General features: G+C 45.9%; 2 protein-coding genes across 11 annotated transcripts in view; one reads left to right on the top strand and one right to left on the bottom strand.

Annotated features, from left to right (window-relative positions):
* The first annotated feature begins 449 nt into the window (after nt 1–449).
* LOC147630941 (uncharacterized) overlaps nt 450–21049 on the top strand; it is a 40011-nt gene continuing 19411 nt past the window's right edge. For 2 of the 10 annotated variants that reach the window (XM_086809285.1, XM_086809290.1), the window contains exons 1-3: nt 648–891; nt 984–1131; nt 1307–1566. In XM_086809285.1, the coding sequence (XP_086665411.1) occupies nt 1120–1131; nt 1307–1566 (272 nt within the window). In that variant the 5' untranslated portion in view covers nt 648–891; nt 984–1119. Of the gene's footprint in view, nt 892–983; nt 1132–1306; nt 1567–21049 lie in introns of those variants that run through there. The other 8 variants (XM_086809287.1, XM_086809294.1, XM_086809289.1 and 5 more) reach the window with 8 other exon arrangements.
* Nucleotides 13727–15385, bottom strand: LOC147630942 (uncharacterized). Its single transcript, XM_086809283.1, has 2 exons — nt 14307–15385; nt 13727–14185 (listed from the first exon to the last, which is right to left on the bottom strand). The coding sequence occupies exons 1-2, from the start codon at nt 14910–14912 to the stop codon at nt 13757–13759; spliced, it is 1035 nt and encodes a 344-aa protein (XP_086665409.1). The 5' UTR covers nt 14913–15385; the 3' UTR covers nt 13727–13756.

Below are 21049 nucleotides of genomic sequence, written 5' to 3'. Positions count from 1 at the left end.
AGAACTATTAGATGCTTGTTTTTAATAGGCTCACCTGTTTTCCTTTTAGTTAGAAGGAGAGTGAGGCTTTGAAAGAATCCCTTGAGAGAGGTTGGTATTTTTTTAGGGAACTCTGCCAACCTCAGAAAGGTTGATATATTATTGGGGAACTCTGCCAACCTCACAAGACATGTACCCTTGAAGGATAGATGGTCAGCTCACTCCTCTGTGATAGATGTCTGCAAAGCCCTAGAATTACAATTGTCTTGGGATTATTAGACGCTCTTTCATGATGGTTTTGTGTCATTGGCCCTTTTATTGTATGTATTGGTACTCTCTAGCTATGTCAGAACAACAAGCTATGCTTGGGCGGTGGGGTATGTGTAATGGGCCTTACTATAGGGCCACTTTTTGTTGCAAAATTTCAAGGAAAACATGTGCATGATTACTCCCCGAGTGTAAGGTTTCAAGGAATACATGTGCATGGTTACTCCCTACACTATAGCAGAATCTAACCATCCACGCGGGATAAAACTGGTTGAAGTTCTCTCAATCTTCTCTTTGCATGATGTGTTGGCTTTTGAAGGAGGGATTTATAGCTTATGAGGGAGGGATTTATAGAAAGTCTTCTAGGATAATATAGGGTTCTGGAGAACACATATGCAGGCATTGTGTCTACTAAACGAGAGAGAGAGAGCGCCAAGAAGACGTTAAAGTTGTGGGCACATTTCAAAACACGCCATTGCAGCATAGTTTCCTGGATCACTTTCTAGGGTTCTTTTTGGACCGTTCGATCTGCATCTGAGCCGTCCCAAAACACGACTTGGGGCGTTTTTCTGCATCGACAAATCTGAGCTTGTTTTGGATTTGTGCCTTCCTCGATTGCCCATCATGGGTCGGCAAGAAAGAACGGTAAGTGCCCTCAGTTTGGCATCGCAGAGAAAATTAGGGTTTTATTTTTCTGTTTCTTGAATTCTCTTTCTGCATATGTTTTTTTTTTTCAGGGAAAAAAGCAGAAAAATACCTTTTCTTTGTCTGTACTGTCTTTCCACATGCCACAGAAGATGTGACCTTTTAGCAAGAAAAAATTAGGGTTTCTTGTATACATTCCACCTCTATGTATGATACAGAGCACACGTGATGAGCTCAAGGGTGAGCTAAGCAGGAAAATTAGGGTTTTCTGTACTTTCCATATGCTTGTGATGAGCTTTAGTTTTTGGTCACCGGCTGATTTTTTCCGTTGGCATGATTTCACATATTCACTAGGAGTTTTTTTGGGGGTGGGGAGGGATGTGCTCTTACATTATTTTTCTCTGCTTTGGAGCAGGATTTTTACAGAGACAATAGAGACTATGCTAGTCTCTTAGGTGACCAGGAAGCTGAAGATGAAGAAGTGGAGGAAGATGAAGGTGATAGGGCTGGATCACCACCACAGCAAGCACAAGAAGATTTCCTGTCTCAAGAGTGTCAAGAGTATTTTGAGCGTAGGGAAAGACTGAAAGAGCTTGAGCGGCAGAAGTTGAGGGGCGCCAGTAACAATGGGAGAGGCCATGCGACCACGGCGAAGAGACCTCTACCTTATGACAAGTAAGGCTTTCTCTATCTCCAACAAGTGCAGCATCATAGACTATACTGCATGAGCAGTCACATGATTACATGAGTTAAGCGGCTTCTTGTTGCATGATTCATAGTATGAGTGTATGGGTTTTAGTTTAAAAAACATTGATCTTGCATCCTATTGCCTTGGCCAGGTTACATCCTCTTCAGTTCTACTGGTGGAGATATTTCAGTTACTCTACATTTAACAGTCAACTCCTCCCATGAATTAATCTTTTGTTTGACTTTAACATCCTGCTCCTGTGCATCGATTTTCACAGGAGGATTTCAGATCACCAGACCACGTTCATGATAATTTGGAGAGGCATGTGTCTTTACTTGCCTGCATACATGATGCGATACTAGCTGCTTTTCCTACATTTGAGCCATTTTAGGTTGCTCCAAGTGCTCTTGCTGCTAAATAGAAAACAAGGGCTAGGGGTGAGTAATATTTAGATCGCAAGTTGGATGGTTTTTCTCACAGCCCTATCTCTTGGCCATTGTGTGAGGGCCCCTTTTCAGCCTGTTTCCACCATATTTCATTGCAAAAGCGATTGTTGGCCCTGGGCTACCAGAGTCTAGTTAGATTTAGGGTTTATCAAAGGAGTTATGTTGTGAGGCCGTATCCAGAAGACTAACAGAATCAGCCAGAACAACATCAAGTAAGGCAGATGAGTGCGGGAGTAGATTTGATCAGCTGGGAGAGGATTTTTTTTCCTCTGTTCATGGCCATGCTGTGTGTGCTTCAGTTCTTAGCAGATCCATTAAGTATCTTTGTACGTTTGTATGCTTTTACAGATAATAGATTAGGCTGAGAGATTTACGCCTGCCATTGGCAAATTTGCTCAGTTTTGTGCTTAAGTGCACTGGGTCAATGATATTAGAGTAGGGTGTTTTCTACTCCTTTACAAAAGGTACTAGAGCATGTTTAGATAGCCAATTTTCAGCCTTGTATTCTTTTTCTTCTTTTTTTGGGGGAGGATATGAACTGCATTGTTAAAGGCAGAGGTGGTTTTCAGGATTTGAATCTCAAATGCAGCAGCTGGAGGGGCTATTCTGTAGATTTCTTTGTTCCTCTCGCTTCAAGCAGCTATTAATGCTGGCCATGTCACGAATGTGTGATATGATTATGCACATGATGCACCACCGACACCAGGCCTGTTACTAGTTGTAGTTGATGGGAGAAGTGTTGGAAAGACTTGGAAAGAACAGGGCTGAGTGAGTAGACGCAGACAAGAAAACAAGAAGAGCATAAATGAAACGCTAGACAACTTGCGATAGTTGAGGGATTGATTCACACAAGCAAGCTCAGTTTGAAGGGAGTACCAAGGTTAGTACAGACCATAGTAGCTGCCACAAACCAAGTTATTGCTTGTATTGCGATTCGCAAGGCTGTCCCATATGCCTTTTATTAAGCATACCCGTGCTGCCCAAGTTGTCCCTAATCATGCCATCCATGCGTAACTTGGTTGAACACAATGCTAATCAATACACTTAAATACACTTAAGATTTGATGGACACTTGCTCAAACACAAGAAGTAATTTGCTGAATTGACAAGAGACACACAATGAGCCGGAACGGCCGATCTATCCCTCAAATAAAGTATATTGATCTTGGGAGAATCAAGTACATAGTGTCATGGGCATTTCTGACAAGATTTCCATACCAATGCATCTGAATACAGTATTGCAAACAAGTGGTTGTCGATGTAGACTTGCAATCCACACTACCCTCTCAAGTGCCCATGTTCCCTACCATCTGCTCTCTATTGTTCCACCAACACATGGTAGCAACAATATGCAAGAGAGTACCTAGGACAAGAGAACACTACACAGGGTATGTGATCTTGTAATTCGGTTCCTCCCTCTTGCTACTTGCTTCCATATTTAAGCATAAAAGCTTACCAATTGCAAGTAGAGTCGATGACAGCGGAAGTCTTCGTGATGGAAGTCCTTGGAGTGATGAGATCTTCGATTTGTCGCATTTCTTCGCGACAAAAGTCTTCAAGAGGATGAAGGGAACCTTGGGAAAGCTTCCCCTATGGTTCAATTTGAGAAAGAAGGGCTGAAATTAGGGTTTTCAGCAAAAAGACCAAAAATTACAGCAATAAAGAGAGTTGTTTTGTAGAATTTCAGTCATTGGGAGTGTGTAGGAGAGTGATTAGCACCCGGAAACACTCTTGGAAGCTTGAGAAACACCTTAGCAAGCTTGGATATGGAGTTGGGAAGGAGAATGTGCAGAAAATGCAGCCCAACAGTCCTCGTGAAGGAGGTGCCTATCTCTAGAGAGAGGAGGAGTGAGGTGTTGAGTTGTCCAGTGTAGGTGGCAGGTAGGTGCTTTGTGGAGCAAGCTAGAGTGGACACATGGTTGGTTACGTCCTTTGTACAAAGGAGATAAGGTCTGGATGGTGGACAATGGGCTTTGTTCACCTCACGACATCAGTGTGTGTGAATACCGGGTTAGTCATAATTTATAAGTGAGTTTTGGTTGCCCAAAACTTAATGAAGTATGTACGCACTCACTTATAAATTAGTGGTCACTCCTAAGGCTAGGTTTATTACCAATACTTACCACCTGTCATATGCCACATAACCATGTCAGCAGATAGTTTCACACGCACGGTTTGTGGGCGGGTGTCTCTTTACCCGGAACTACACATTGGTCAAGCAAGCATGAATACAGCATGCAATTTCAATTGCAAGCAAGCACATAAAGATGCTATGCAATGCAGCATTGGTATGGACAATCCCCGTTCATGAGACTATACCAAAATAGACGTGCTTCAGGCAAGTACATTAGGTACACCAAGCATTTTCGGGCATGTACACAGAGGTATAAGTCCCAACGGAAAGCCAAGTCCACAGTATCACATGAGTGGCATCAATCCCCGGTATATACAACTGCCATGGACACCAGTCCAATGTATATACATGATGAGAAAGCACGGGTGGACCAATTGGGTGGCCAAATGGTGGCACCATGTATCTTGTGTTTGTTGGACAATGAAAATGTTGCTTGTTGTAAGTTTTGCACATTCTTGTCATAGATATGGTATACAAGACCAGTTGTTTAAATCAAACTACTAACTATGAAGGATCGTGGTTTTAGATTATTTATCTTTTATGATTCTTTGTACCTGAGGATCTTTTCTCCCAATTGTTGGAGAAGCTAATGCATCATATAGCCATGTTATTACTCCTTGCCTTTAACGACTTGTAATTCTTCTTTGAGATCGCATGCAAGGCCTGCATGTGGTGTTCTTCACGCAAGGAATGGTGAATTATTTAGTCAAGACATAATACAACAATGGATAGGACTGTTTTCCTTCACCAAGTGTAGGAAGTTTGTGCCATGATATCGATGTAACGCCCCTGGGACAATAGGGTCTCTCTCTCTCTCTCTATATCGTGTTCACATTAATTGACAACTTAAAATACCATTCACTTAACATAAAATGAGAAGACACACATTGGGGCGAGATTGGGGTGACCCACCCTTAGGGTGGTGAGTCATATTTCCAAGTACATGAAAATAAATTAAACAATAGTCCCAACCCAAAGGCTAGCTACATAGTTGGGTCAAGAACCAAGAGGCACCACCCACCAAGCCACTAAGCAAGGGGAGACGCTTGCTACTTGAGCCACTCCGCAGGAGTAAAAGCACCACCACCCAAGCCACTAAGCTAGAGGAGATGCGTGCTTGCTAATCAAGCCACTCAAGTAGAGGCACCATCGCCCAAACCACCATGTAAGGGAAGTTTTGTTAGGTACCTAGCGCTAATCCTTGATATTAGTGGCCTAATTTGGCAAGGTTAAGCTATGCTTGTGATTAGGAGAAAGCATGCTAATAAGGTTATAATTAATAATAACCTTAATGGCCTGTATTTCTTCTAATCGTAGGGCTTTCCTAACCTTGCTAGGTTAGGCCACTAATCTCGAGAATTAGTGCTAGGTACGTAACAAGTTCCTAGCTTCACATCGAGCCTGTGGGGACCTTGCTAGCCAAGCCTAGTCACACACAAGCCTTGTTTAGTGGCTTGGGTAGTGGTGTCTCTCCTTTTGATGTCACGTGCGCCCTACACTGGGGTACACAATGAGACACTGGCATGATCATCAATGCAATATTTTGTATAGAAGCAGTACCTTTTATAGGAATATTTGTCATACGCCGTGGCTCCATTGTGAGCCCTCAACAACCTTAGAGGTCAGTCGAGAGTGAGTCCTCTTACCCCACTTGGAGAATTCATCAGATAAGTGCATGTAGAGTCAGCCTTAGTAGTAGGTATGCATCAGTAAGCATTGCATTGCCTATGGGCTAGCCAATGGGCCAACCTATGGCTTCAAGACTCAAGAGCCTGTCAACCGAGTGCAGCCACTATGAATTTGTGGTTATGCTCTTTGGACTCACCAATGCACCAGCGATGTTTAACAAAATGATGTCGCGGGTTTTTCGGAATCTCATTAGCAAATGCGTCTTCATGTTCTTAGATGACGTCCTTATCTTCTCAAGGACTGCAGAGTAGCATGAGCGAGATGTGGCACAGGTTTTGCGGCTCTTGCAAGACAATGAGTTGTTTATTAATGCCAAGAAGAGTGAGTTTGGAGTACTGGAAATCCATTACTTGGGATACATCATTTGTTCATCAGGTATTAGCCTCGATCTTGAAAAGGTACATGTCATTCTCAGTTGGGACGTTTCCACTACAGTCCAGGAAATCCGCTCATTTGTGGGTCTTTGTCAGGCCTACAACACACACATGGACAAGTTTTTTGACCTTGCAGCACCTCTCACCGACTTGCTCAAGGACGTGAAGACTCCTCAAAAAGTGTCCGTCTCACGGGCAAGACTTTAGAGGCATTCCAGGCAATGAAGTAAGTTGCCTCTGAGTCACCAGTTTTGAAGTTGGCGTCATGGGATGATCCTCTCAAGGTGATTGTCAATGCCTGTAACCTTGCCTTTGGAGGTGTTTTACAGCAAGATGGTAGGCCAGTGGCTTGTTATAGCTGCAAGTTGAATGATGTTGAAAAGAATTATTCGATGTATGACAAAGAGCTTTTGGGATTCGGAAGAGTTCGGGACTCAGTATCAGTTGGCCCTCAGTTCAGAACCAAGCCACTGCAGTATACCGGATGGTTGGTTGTTTTTCAAGAACCGTTTCTGTGTACTTAAAGAAAAGCGTCAAGTCCTTCTCCATGATATCCATGATTCTCTTGTTGGAGGTCATCGGGGTATCAACAATACCTTGGAGAAGTTAGAGAGGTCATTCTATTGGTCTAAGATGCGACGGGATGTCTACCAACATGTCCAATCATGTTAGATATGTCAAAACGGGAAAGTTTCTCATACAAAACAGGCAGGGTTACTTCAGCCTTTGCCTATTCTTGAGGGACCTTTTCACCATCAGTATGGACTTTGTAGGTCCTCTTTCCGCCTTAGCTAGATCTAGAAACACACAGTATATGCCAATTGTGGAGAGATTCAGTAAGTTTTGCATGTTCATTCCATGCAAGCAGGCAGACAACCACAATTAGGGACATAGCTCGCTTATTCATTCGGTTTTGGTACCCCATTGGTGCTTTGCCGCGAATAATCACATCAGATAGGGATCCAAAATTCACATCCCATTGTAGAGCATTGTTTGACAATTTTGGGACTAAGTTGCAGCTGTCCAGTGCATTCCATCCTCAAATAGATGGCCAAACAGAAATTTATAATCAATTGGCCTTTGACGTTCTCAAATCATACTGCCATGACCAGCAGTCGAAATGGGAACAATACCTTCCATTGGTTCAGGCAATCCTAAATGATACTCACTCATCGAGAGTATTGGCCGGATGCCGTATGAGGCATCATTTGATCGCCGATTCTCATCTCTTTTGACGAGACATGTATCACTATCCCTAGATGCCAATAAGACAATTGAGGCATTCTCGAAAATCATTGAGTCAGTTAAGGAGCGTCTTGCTGCCAAAGCTCAAGAAGCATATACCCGACAAGCCAACAAATCCAAGTGAGATGTCAACTTTAAGGAAGGGGATTGGGTATATCTCCGCATCATGAAACGACGACTTAAGTACTAAAGTGGGCAAGTGTTGTCCCAAGCTTTTATTTCAAAGTTTTGGCCCATTTCTCGTCATTTAGAAGTTAAGTGATGTCTCTTTAAAGTTAAAGCTGCCGGAAAGAGGGACTATGCACATTGTCTTTCATGTTTCTTGGTTGAAGCTATATGTAGGTCGAGCATTGTAGGATATATCAGAAAAGCAACAACTAGATATGATCAGACGAAGCCGAAGTCATAGAGCCAGAGCAAATTCTCCTCCACAGATGGAAGCATGGTTCTGGTCAAAGAATACGACAGTTTTACTCGAAGTTTAAAGAGCGAGGAACTCATGAAACAGTATGGTTGGAACTTGGATGAAGAGTTCTTTCAGGAGTACCCCCAGTTGTTGGCGGACTACTTGGAAGCCCTAAACGTGTCGCCAAGTTAGACAGGTGGGAATGTCACGTGCACCCTGCATTGGGGTACACAGTGACACATTGGTATGATCATCAGTGCAACATTTTGTATAGAAGTTGAAACCAATCTAGTCGAATGAAAGCAAATCATAGAACACTTGGAGCACAGATAGACAGCACAACACCAGAAATAAACTTTGAGAGAACACCAAGATGCCATCAAAGAATACATGTGGATTTTTGATGCTCTCGGAAGATACGGTCCATCATTCTATTATGTAGCGAAAAAACCATAAACAATCACCAAAAGAACACAGCACTGAGCTGGAAAACCCCCCCACCCCCCGCTAAACTTTATTCAAAAAATAAGCTGTTACAACAGACCAAGGTGCTAGTGCAAGCTTGCACGGGATTTTCCACAAAACTTCCTCAGCAAACACTTGCTCAGGGATCTAGGTACAAATAGCACCAAGAACCACTACAAATCAGCCTTGAAACAGCCCCCAAAATCAGTGGTGGCCAACTCTAGAAAAAAGAGAAAGTGTTGCCTTGTTGCACGACCAACGCTCAGGATAGAGAAGGTGATGTCTTGTTGTATGGCCAGCACTCATGAGAGAGAGAGTGCTGACCTGCTGTACAACCAACACTCAGGAGAGGGAAAGCGGTTGTACGCCCAACCCTCAGAGAAGAGAAAGTGCTTGCTGCTGCCCTGTTGTATGGCCAGCACTCGGGAGAAAGAGAACACCAGTCGTCTGCTGCAGTGTACGGCCAACGCTCAGGAGAGGAGAATAGGCTGGTGCCCTTCTATACGACCAGCGCTCAAGAGAGGAGAGAAAGCACATTGTTGCCGACTAGGATAGATGAGGGCGCTTGAAGATCCTCCACGCTTTTATAAAGTTGGCTTAGCCCCAAAAATAGCTGTGCGTTTCCCCCTTTTTCCAAAAGTGCCTGAATAGCCAAAAATATCAAGTTTCATGGTTTTCCCAGCTTGTTGGTCAAGATTCCTCTAGGCGTCTCCTTTTGGTCCACATATGCATGCTTAGAAGGTGATAAATCTGGCCACACTTTAATGATGCGTGAAACTGTTTCAAAATCAAACCAACAAATAAAATCCCTTGTAGCTCATACTCTGTTGCCATCTTTTAGGCCAAAATATGTCGGTGAATGCTTCAGCTTTCTTTTGTGGAAAATCCCCATTCTCACCTTGGCTCCATTCAGTGTGTGAAACACTGGTCAAGACGGGTCACTGGTGAAGGGACCAAATGGTGACAGAAGTAGTACCTTTTATAGGAATATTTGTCGTACGTTGACTTTATTGTGAGCCCTCAGTCTAGGAACAGTCAGACACTAGCTACGTAGGTCAATCTCCGAGCCTTAAGAGGTCAATCGAGAGTTAGTCCTCTTAACCCACTCAGAGAATTCATTAGATAAGTGTGTGTAGAGTCAGCCCCTAGTAGTAGGTAGTAAGCATTGCATTGCCTATGGGCTAGCCAATGGGCCAGCCCATGGCTTCAAGAGCCTATACAAGGGTTGTTCACAGCCCTAGATAGCATATAGGACTAGCCGACAGCATGGGGAAGCCCTATGGACCTTGTCGGCCAGCAGTGGGATGTGTCCAGGGCAGCAGGTCAAGTCTTGTTGCAGTTGGCCAACAGTAGAAAGGGACAACATTTAATGTTGAATTTTAGCATTTGGCGTGAAGACTCATCGGTAGAAAGTGTCCGTTACGGGCAAGGCTTTAGAGGCATTCCAGGCATTGAAGAAAGTTGCCTCCAAATCACCACTCTTAAAGTTGGCATTATGGGATGATCCTTTCGAGGTGATGAATGGTTGAGGACTGATGCGTTGCTTTCATATGCCTTCAGGCTACAAGTCAGCCAGTCCTTATGTTGTCGGCCAATTCAACAACACGACAAACTTGAGCAAGTCTGTGAGAGGTGTTGCAAGGCTAGAAAACTTGTCCATGCCCATGTCGAAGAGAGCAATGACTTGTTGTCCCCTTGTAGTGCCATAGGCACATATGAGAGCTTTCTTCTGTCCCTTAGTCTCACCCTCTTGCTTATCATCAAATACCATTGGTGGCACCAAATTCAAGGCGGGCAATAGTTGAACGGCATTAGAGGTTGATGGCGGAGGTGTGCTACGATCGGTATTGTGGAAGTGGGTGCCTTTGTAGACTTTTCAAATTGCCACTTAGTGCAATCCTTCTTCTCATGTCCGAGAATGTGGCTGAAGAAACAATGGTTCTCTTCGTTGTACTGTGTTTGTTTATCTAGCTGGAGGTAACTTCCAGTGATGTCCTCCTGAGATTTTTCCTCAAGAGTCTTCTTGGGTGTGGAATCTTTCTTATTGCCCATTGACCCTGATAATTTTTCTTTTGGTCCTTTTGGTCTTTGCTGGTATGAGCCCCCTTACCCTAGTTAGATGACTGTTGGGTAGATTGTACCTGCTTGGGCTTACCTCCGTTCAGCATCAGTTCTGATTCTGAGCGAGGATCAGTGCCTGTGCATAAGTCTAAGGCTCAAAATTCTTGACTGGGTACCTAATGTTTGTGTCTAAACCTCCAATGAACTGTTTTAGCTTGTGTTCTTCTGATATACCCATGTGATGGGCCATGGTAATGACCTTTTCGAAGAAGGTCAAAACAAGAAAACCATTCTGAACGAGTTTGTAAAACTCATCCTCAAGATTGGTCATAGTGTGAAGGAAGAGAACGGGTCTTGAGTTCAGCCACAAAAGTAGCCCAATCAAACTGAAATTGGCTTGGCAAGGGGTATGTGTGAAGTTGAGACCAATGCTATCACCAAGTAACAACCTCTCTAGTGAATTGAGGTGTTCCCACATGGACTTTGTCTTGTGGATCTGTGATTTTAGCTAAAGGAAAATGAGCTTCAAACTGATGAATAAATTGAGTTACAGACAGATTGGTTTTGTTTGCCGTTTCTAGCCGTTTGCGGGGCCGTTTCTAGTCGTTTGCCTTGGCCGTTTCTAGCCGTTTGGGGAGGCTTTGAGGCTTGGGCCTTCAGGCTTGGGCCTTGGCCCTTGCCTCTCTCTTGCCTTGAGGCTTGGCCTTTAGGCTTGGCCTTTAGGCTTGAGCCTTGGGCCTTGAGGCTTGGCCCTTGCCTCTCTCTCTCTCTCTCTCTCTCTCTCTCTCTCTCTCTCTCTCTCTTGCTCTTGCGTCTCTCTTGCCTATCTAATATCTATATAAGAGCAAGGCTACAAGGCTACAAGCACACACACACCCCTTCAAAGTTTTCAAAGTTCAAGCCTTGGCCCTTGCCTCTCTCTTGCCTTGAGGCTTGGCCTTTAGGCTTGGGCCTTGGCCCTTGCCTCTCTCTTGCCTTGAGGCTTGGCCTTTAGGCTTGAGCCTTGGGCCTTGGGCCTTGAGGCTTGGCCCTTGCCTCTCTCTCTCTCTCTCTCTCTCTCTCTCTCTTGCTCTTGCGTCTCTCTTGCCTATCTAATATCTATATAAGAGCAAGGCTACAAGCACACATACACCCCTTCAAGTTTTCAAAGTTCAAGCAACTCTCTCTCTCAACTTTCAAGCCTCAAGTCTCAAGCTACACTTCATGAGTGTATCTACTCTCTCTAGTCTCTCTCCCTCAAGCTTCTTCTAACTTAGTAACTTCCAACTTCTTCCAAGCCTCTCACACAAGGCCCTACTCTCTACTATCTAGACTCTCTCTCTCTCTCTCTCTCTCTCTCTCTCTCTCTCTCACCTCTCCCTCAAGCCTCTTGAGTCTTCCAACTTCCAAGCCTCTAGGCCTGTAGGCTCTCTCTCTCTCTCTCTCTCTCTCATTGCTCAAGGCTCAAGCCATCTTCAACCATGGCATTCTCCTCATGTTTCGGGGCTTCCCGTAGAAGGACAATGGGATGGACATGGTGGGAGGAGGTTAACTACACCCCATCCGCTCATGGAGGTGGTTCTCGTCCGCTCATGGAGGTGGTTCGTGGTTTTCGGCCATGGGCATGCAAGCTTTGCCCGTACCGGCGAACGGGTGGCGCCGACAAAGTGCGAGTCCACCTCTTGCATGAGGGTGGGCATGAGGTGAGGTTTTGCACGAATGTCATGCCCGAGAAGAGACGGGAACTTCTTGACAAGCTTGTCGTAGAAGGACACCATGAGTGGCCGTGGATCCTGCGATGATGGGGAGAGGAACTCAAGCCTCTGCAATGGAGTCATGTGGTGGATCGGGATCACGCACGCCATCACCTTCACCATCGAGTCGGAATGTTGCTCCATCCACGACGCTGGCACCCTCCATCTCCATGGCCTCTCAACCATTACGTGGCCCACAGTGACAATCTACACTTGGGGAGAATTGTAACCCCAAGTTGAAGGAGGTGGATATGGCGGTGGCCCGCTTCTTCTTCCACGACCACATTGCCTTTCAAGCGGCTAGGTAAGTGCAATCGATCATTGCCAATTCATCATTCACGTTTTCATCTTGCTAGTCTCCTTCTCATTAGTAAATTGCTTTCTTGAATAGGTTGGAATACTTCAAGGTCATGGTTAAGAAGATTGGGGAGTATGGCTCAACCTATATGTCCCCCTCATCTGAGAGCTTGCGCACTACATTGCACAAGAAGGAGAAGCTCATTGTAGAGCAAGCGACGGACAACACAAAGCGATAGTGGGAGAGGAACAGAGTCTCCCTCATTGTTGATGGATGGAGTGACACCCGCAAGAGGAGTATTCATGGCGTGGTTGCATATTCCCGCGGAGAGATGTACTTCATCTCATCTCATGATGCATCCGGGACCAGGAGCGCAGATGTTCTTGCGGCGGAGTGGGCTACCACCATGGAGATCGTTGGCCCCGAGCATGTAGTGGGCTTTGTTGCGGATGGGAAGCCTTCCAATAGGGCGGCGGGAGCTATCCTCCAAGGTATGCGTGGACATGTCACGGTGTCCTTTTGTATGGCTCATTGCCTAAACAACGTCCACAAGGACATAGGGGCATTGCCATGGATCAGTCCGCTCATTGACGAGGCCAACACCATGGTCTCCTTTGTCCTCAACCACCAAAGACTTCGGCATGAGTTCAACAAGAGGTCCTCTCTCTCTCTTTCTCTCAAATATTCTGACACCCGGTTTGCCTACAACTTTCTCATGTTGGGCCGGTTGAAGGATTGTAGCGGTGCTTTGAGGGGGCTTTTCCTTAGCGTCGAGTTTGTCGACATGCAAGAGTCCCGTACAAACACTGGCCAAGAGTGTAGGTTACGGGCGGATGACGCCTCTTGGTGGGAGCGTGTGAAGACCACAGATGCTATGGTGAGGCCCATAGTCCACCTATTGAGGATTGTAGACACTATGCAACCATGCATGAGGCAAGGTCTACGAGGCCATGGATTGTATGATAGAGAAGTTGAAAGACTTCGTGTGTGACGAAGACAGATACGAGGAGATCATAGTTGTCACGGTACGAAAATACGATACCGTACGGTACGATATTGTACGGGAATATTCGGTACGATATGAAATTTTGGGATACGGTACGATAAAATACGATTTTTTAAATTAAAGAACACCTACAAACATAGACATTTTCAATTTGGAAGGGTAGAGTCTAGAGAAGTTGTTTCAAACCAAAATATCATTAAAAACAACTAAACAAGTTTGAAGTGACAAACAAAAGTACATAAAGTATAGAGGTGCGATGCGATCATGCGTGCTAGGCGCGAGTACAAAAAGAGAGGCTAGAGCCAAGGCCCAAGGAGAGACTAGACAAAGGCATCACTATCAGAGCTCTCGCTGAAATCATCCTCATGAGAAGAGGACACATCAGTGGCCTCGCCGAAGTCGCCATCGCTAAGAAGGTTGCCCTCATCATCGAACTCGGGCTCTCTAAGCTCATGTGAGAAGCCAAAGGGAGCATCCTCATCTGCAAGAGCGAGTGTGGAGCTACCCGATCCACGCCGCACATAGGTATGCACTATGTCCTTGGGAGCACCACGAACCGTGCATCCACGGCTTCCTACTTGCACTCCTCTGCCACTACCTCCACGCCCACGACGAGTGCGAGTAGGTCGTCGATCAAACGACTCGAGCTCTCGATAGATCTCTGCATAGATCCTCTCCTCCTCCTCATCCTGCACTTTGTTTACACTGTGAAGAGTGCCCCCTGTGAGCTTGAATGCATCCACATTCACCTACATTGTACAATGATCAAGTGACAAGCAATGTATTAGAATTTGGTTCCAAATTTCAATAAACATTGAAGTTTGAAATTTGAATGCTTATAACTTATAACTTATAAGTTGTAACTTATACCTGTCTCGCCGATTCCATCTTTTGCATTGCGTGCAGCATGCGCAAGTTAGCGCGGCAATACACTAGCCGCTCTAACTGTTGCGTGCTCAAGCGATAACGTAACTTCGTGTGTACAAGTGAGTAGGAACTCCAGTTCCTCTCACATGCACCTGAAGAGCAATCCTGAGCTAGGATTCTCAAAGCCACCTTTTGGAGGCTTGAGAGCGCATACCCAAATGTCTCCCACCAAAAGAGGGGCTTCACAAGGGATTCCCTCTTCCAACAGGTAGTAGATGCAAACGCGGCTCCTCCCCTTTGGTCATTGTAGCTTATGAGCTCCTCAAGGAACTTCCCATGGCGATCCTCCGGCAATGCTTTGGGCAAGTAAGCATCTCGGGCTTCAAGTAGCTCCACGTTGGTGAAGAGGGCGGGTGATTTGTAAGCCAGATGTAATAAAGCGGCAAGACCATGGATAGGTCTTCGCATCCACTTCCACCTCTTCTCCACAATGGCCAACATACCATCGCGCTTCTCCTCGTCGATGGAAGGAGAAACGCGTAACTCTGCTATGGCCTCTCCCATGAAGTGAACAAGAAGGCCCATGGTGGCTCCCTCCATGTCGGTCATCCGCAATACCCTATAGAAGGGCGTGACCGCAATGACAATAGTGCGGACCGACTGTCAAAACTCCTCCTTTAGGCAAAGCCGTTGCATGGCTTTGGCCTCCGCCGATTCTCGCTCATCCCACTCATTCCACATTGTGGAGACCACTGTTTGGCGAAGGGAGGATTTCACATCGTGGAGGCGCTCCAAGAGGAGCCACATGTAGGCGAAGCGTGTAGATGAAGGCTTCTTCAATTCCAACTTGCTATGTTCGCGGAACATGGCAAGCACCTTCACCTTTGTGGTGAAGAAGGTAACAATAGAGATAGCTTCGGTCATTACTTCCTTCATCCACACTAACTTGCCCATATCCTCCATGAGCAAGTCAATGCAATGGGAGGCACAAGGCGTCCATACTATGGAGGGATAGTCCTTCTCGAGCAACTTCCCCATCCGACGGCAATTTGAAGCGTTGTCGGTGATGACTTGCACCACGTTCTTCGATCCAACCTACATGTCACAATGCACATGAATGGATGCAATGAGCGTATGCAGTATGAGACTTGAGTCATGACTCATGATATAGCCACATATGATCATATCACATATACTAAAGCCTAAACTTTAAAGACTTTAGTGCAATTTGAAAGTTGAAACTTACCTCCATGATGGCTTGCTTGATATGGCGATATATGAATGCACCCGATGTTTTCCTCCCCGCCTTTCCGGAATCCACGCCCCGCACAAAGTATGTGCCAAGAGGGCAAGAGACAAGTATATTGATGATGCCTCTCTTCTTCCGGTCACTCCATCCGTCGGAGAGGATGCTACACCCATACTTGGACCATGCCGCCCGCACCGGATTGAGAGATCTATCGATTCTTTCCCTCTCGTCCACAAGCCTCTTCGTGCGCATGTCATGATAGGAGACGCCGGTCCATCCTTCACATGGGCCCACATTTGCAATGGCTTTCACCATTGACTTCCATTGATCTACCTTGAGCACATGGAATGAGAGATTGCACTCAATAATGGTGCGTGCAATCTCTATATCCGCTAGCCGTTGCCGTTCTCGGAGATGTGATAGAGAAGAAGAGAACCCCCCGGTGGCTTGGGCTAGAGTGGCTTGCCTCATGGGAGACTCAAGCCTTTGTCTCTTTGAGGAGGCGGAGGCGGAGGCGGCACCGATGGAGGTGGCACCGATGGAGGCGGCGGGGGAGGATGTATCACAAGGCGGGGAAATGACCTCATCATCCGCCCTTGAGCTTCTACCACTATCATAGTGAGCACCCAATCCACCCTTGATCTTGTTGAAGATCTCATCGGATATAGCAAGGGGGACTTCCTTGCATGGTGCAACTTGCCCCCCCACCTTTCCAACATGTTGGAGAAGCCTAGTAACTCCACTTGTGTATTGTTTGCCACAATACTTACAAAGTCCACCTACATGACTTGGACTTTCCATCGGCTTTCTCTACATGGATAGCATGCACATTGAAGGCTTCATTCTTCTCCCTTGTCATTGTAATAGAGAGAGAGAGAAGTTAGAAGATTCAAGAGATGGATAGGCTTGAGAGAGAGAGAGAGAGAGAGAGAGAGAGAGAGAGAGAGGCTTGAGAAAATGAGAGAGTGAGGCTTGAGTCTTGACTCTTGAGAGAGAGAGAGCCTAAAGGCTTGAGAGAGAGAGAGGCTTGAGAGAGGGCCTATGGGGGAGAGAGTGGCTTGAAAGTTGAGAGTTGAGAGAGAGAGGGGGGGGCTTGATGGTCACTTGAGCAAGACTCAAGAGAGGGGGGGGCTTGATGGTTACAACTCACTAGAGTAATGAGAGGCTAGAGCTTTGAGAGAGGCTTAGGGGATGGGCATTTTATAAGGCCATGTAGCATGTCCAATGGGCACATGGGCCACAAAGCATGCCCAAAACGGCCAGCAAACGACTACAAAACGGCTACAACAACGGACAAAAACGGCTAGAAAAATGCGCAGTCGGCGGCGGCGCAACGGCAAAAAACGGGCAGATTTCGCATATCGTACGATATCGTACGGTATCGTACCGTACGAATCGTACGTACGAATTGATTCGTACGCGTACGAGAAACAACCATGGAGGAGATCCATGCCTTGTGTCTAGGAAGGTGGAATTCCTACTACTCTCCATTGCATGCAGCAGCTTATGTGGTGGACCCAGAATTCCAAGGCAACAAGCAGGAGAGCGATCGGGAGGTGAGCGCTGGATGGAGGTCCGAGGATCATCTTGGACCGTCTTGTGCATTGGTTAGGCGCAAGATCAGGGACCAGCTTTCCATGTACAGGTCATTCCATGGATCCTATGGCTGTCATGTACAGATTGACCGCTCCAAAGTTGGTGCTGCTCTATGGTGGGAGGACTTTGGTTCGGATGGACCGGAGCTACAGTAGCTTGCCATCCGCATACTTAGCTAGGCCGTCAGCTCCTCTTGCTTGGAGCAACTTTGGAGTACCTACAGCCACATTGCCTCTAGGAAGAGGAACCAACTCGGGGTAGAGCGTGCCAATGACCTTGTCTTCGTCAGCGCGAACTTGCGAATGCGTGACCAAGAAGGCAGATCTCTTCACCGAGTGGGAGATGAGTCAACAAGAAGAGCAACAAGAGGATGAGGTGCAGGAGCAGCATGCGAGTGAGGATGAGCTTGATGCTCCTTTGGCACAAGCTACCCGTGACCATGAGGTGAGCACGTCACGTGGATGATCATTCATCGCGATCATGATTCATGGGCCTTATTACTTAGCTCTAGCCTCTAGTCTCTAGGCTTTAGCACTTTTTGTCATTGATTCATTTGAGTCCGTCTATGTATTCTGCCTCCTTAAGGCGTAGTCCTGACTCTTGAGTCATGACTCATTTTGTATCTACTTAATTATTAATACAATCAAGCGTCAATGCCTTCACTCTTTGATTGGCGTATTTTGTTAATAGGACTCAAAAGCTTACCATTTTAGTGTAAATTTGTGCTCATTTTGATGTACTTCCAAAGTAGAATAAGTGTAGAGTAGAAAAGCTTTAAAAAAAAGTATTTTTTGAGTGCCGTCCCCGTTCCCTACTTATGGCCGTCCCCTGTCCCGTCCCGATGCAAGTCTAGGATAGTAGTTGGACTACACATATGCTGGCTGAATGCTGAAGAGAACTTCAGGGTTTTGCCTAGAGAGGTAGGAGACTCTAGGCTGACTTGATGCCTGAATTCTACTTGATAAACTTGGTTATGATGAATGATTTTATGCTGAATATCAGCATAAAATCAGCACTTGCTTATGTATGGACAAAAGCTACTGGTCGGCCAGTTCATGCTGTCAGCCAGTTCTTTATTGGACTAAAATGCCAGAATAAGCATTGAAATCTAGTGCTTGCAGCATTTAATGCTGTGCTTACTTCTGGTTATGATGAATGATTTTATGCTGAATATCAGCACTTGCTTATATATGGACAAAAGCTACAGGTCGGCCAGTTCATGCTGTCAGCCAGTTCTTTATTGGACTAAAATGCCAGAATAAGCATTGAAAGCTAGTGCTTGCAGCATTTAATGCTGTGCTTACTTCTGCTGCCCCAATGATGCTGTTGGCCGACTGCCAACTGTCCACGACCTGCTGCAGTAAGCCCATTATGCTGGTCGATAGGAGCATAAAAGCTCCCTCTATCTGTTGGCTGCCTCTTATGGTGGTTCAGGGCTGTAAACAGCCCCAACCAGGCTGCCACTGTGGCCACTGGCCATGGGCTGGCCTTTTGCCGGTCCATAGGCATGCCTTTCTAGCCTCTACATTCTTACTACATATGCTAATGCTTTCGATGCTCAAACCTAAGCTATGACTGACTGCTACATGCACTTATGTCTCCAAGTGGGTTAAGGGGACTGACTCCAGACTAGATTGACCTACATAGCTCGTGCTTGTCCCTCCTTGTACCGAGGGCTGACAATGGGGTCACGGCATATGACAAATGTTCCTAAAAGGTACTACTTGTGTACAAATGTTGCACTGATGATGATGCAAGTGTGTCACTGTGACCGCTCCCTACAGGAGACCTACAGATCGGAAGACAAAATACACATATTTAGAACACTTAATTTAGCTGTTATTAAACAATTGAAACAAATACTGGAAATACTGAAAATACAAATGACACCAGCACTGGGGCCGGAAAGCCCCCCCCCCCCCCTCAATACTTTTTTGTATTTCTTGGAGTATTTATATTTGTACAAGTGTCACGGGCCTGACAGGCCAGATTTCTCCACAAGGGAGTGAAAACAACCAAAAAGAACTGGTTCAAGTCGATGAAGAGGTGTTGGGCAGAGTAGCCCCAAATCACAGGCTCATTCCCACCTTCATTGGGTAGACACCTGCCTTTCATTGGTCTCCCGGGACCGTGCACCAAGAGGCACGCCCGTACTGATGCAGGCCAAGGAGTACACCGTGGAGGGAACGTGGCTTGGTTCTCCCCAATGAGCTTTGCTCCCAAATTCCTTGGTGAGCCTAACCTTCACTGGCTCTCAGAAGCTCTGACAGCGCGGTTAACAACACCACACAAGGAAATATACTAACCACACCAGGAAGAATTTCCTGAATATGGTCAGCATATACATGCCATACTCCTGCACTACACAACTTTAAGCATTTTCTGAATTTAAATTAGCAAATTTTAGATTTATTCAAATGAGAAAAAGAATGCGAGAGCACCTGGTACGGTGAGTACAATCCAGATACAACCGGTACTATTTGTAGCAGGTACAATCAAGCACTTTAGGTACTTCACACGTGTGCAAGTACAACCAGCCAGGTACTATGTAGGTACCTGTACTTGCAACAGGTACATCAGGTACACAAGGGCAGCCAGCAGGTACAGTAGGTACACCAGGGGTTGGTACAGGCGGGTACAATAGGTACTGTAGGTATTGCAGGTTCAGCAGCCAACAGGCGGGTACAACAGGTACTGCAAGGCTGGTACAAGCGTTGACAGCAGGTACACTAGGGCTGGTACAGGCGTGAACAGCAGGTACACAAGGGTTGGTACAGCCATGGACAGTAGGTACACGAGGGCTGGTACAACAGGTACTGTAGGGCTGGTACAAGCGTGGACAGCAGGTACACATGTCTCCTTGTGAAATACAATCTGCTCTGGCTGAAGGATCTCCTCGAGCTCATCAACTTCTGGCGGATCTTGTGTGATAGGCTCATGTGGATCTGGCCCCACATACTTCCACAAAAGACTCACATGAAAAGCATTGTGAATCTTCCAATGGCTGGGTAAAGCAAGCCTGAAGGACACTTCATTGATCTTGTCAATCACTTGGAAGGGTCCATAATATCGAGTAGAAAGCTTTGGATACGATCCCTCTTGTCCTGGCCTCTTCCGAAGCCTAGCTTTCTCAAATTTCAACAATATCCAATCACCTTCCTTGACTTGCATGTCTCTCCTATGCTTGTGAGGAGCCCTTTTATGCTTATCTTGTGACCTTGCAATGGCTGTCCGCACCTGAGCAAAGGCTACATCCAAGTCACGTACATACTCATCAGCCCGCAAAAATCTCATCCTTTGTACGAAGGATGGGTGGCAAGACCACTCTGCCATAAATAATCTCAAACGGGGCCTTTCTCGTGGAGGCATGAACTGTGTTGTTGTAGGCAAACTCTACAAGTGGAAGATACTTCTCCCATGCAGTCTTTTGATCTGCCACATAACACTTCAACAAACCCAACACGGTTGAATTTGCAGCTTCACTTTGGCCATCCGTTTGGGGATGATAAGTTGATGAAAACTCAAGTTTAGTACCCATGTTATCAAATAAAGCCCTCCAGAAGAGGCTCGTAGTCTTGGAATCTCTATCCCCAACAAGGGACTTAGGCATACCATGATGCTTGAAGATGTTAGCAAGAAAAAGCTTCACCATATAATCAACTTTAATGGTTTTCTTGACGGGCAAGAAATGAGCTTGCTTGCTAAACCTGTCCACAATGGTCCAAATAGCATCATTCCCATGCTGGGATCTAGGCAAGTCCATAGTAATACTTTCCCATGGCTGCGAGGGAATAGGCAATGGCTGAAGCAAACCTGGAGGCTCTTGCCCGTGAAATTTCACCTTTTGGCAAGTAAGACATGTACGTACATATGCCTCAATGTCTTTACGCATGCTTGGCCA

This window comes from Cibotium barometz, chromosome 15 (genome assembly GCF_041138505.1).
Source record: "Cibotium barometz isolate CiBa-2024 chromosome 15, ASM4113850v1, whole genome shotgun sequence".
Taxonomy (NCBI): domain Eukaryota; kingdom Viridiplantae; phylum Streptophyta; class Polypodiopsida; order Cyatheales; family Cibotiaceae; genus Cibotium; species Cibotium barometz.
This window is presented reverse-complemented; position numbering and strand designations above follow the sequence as displayed.

Bases quoted from the DNA above. Each gene is read 5' to 3' on its own strand.
- LOC147630942 (XM_086809283.1), bottom strand. From the start codon at position 14,912: ATGACCGACATGGAGGGAGCCACCATGGGCCTTCTTGTTCACTTCATG. The intron at 14,186-14,306 runs GTATAAGTTACA...TGTACAATGTAG, and splicing joins AGATGGAATCGGCGAGACAG to GTGAATGTGGATGCATTCAA.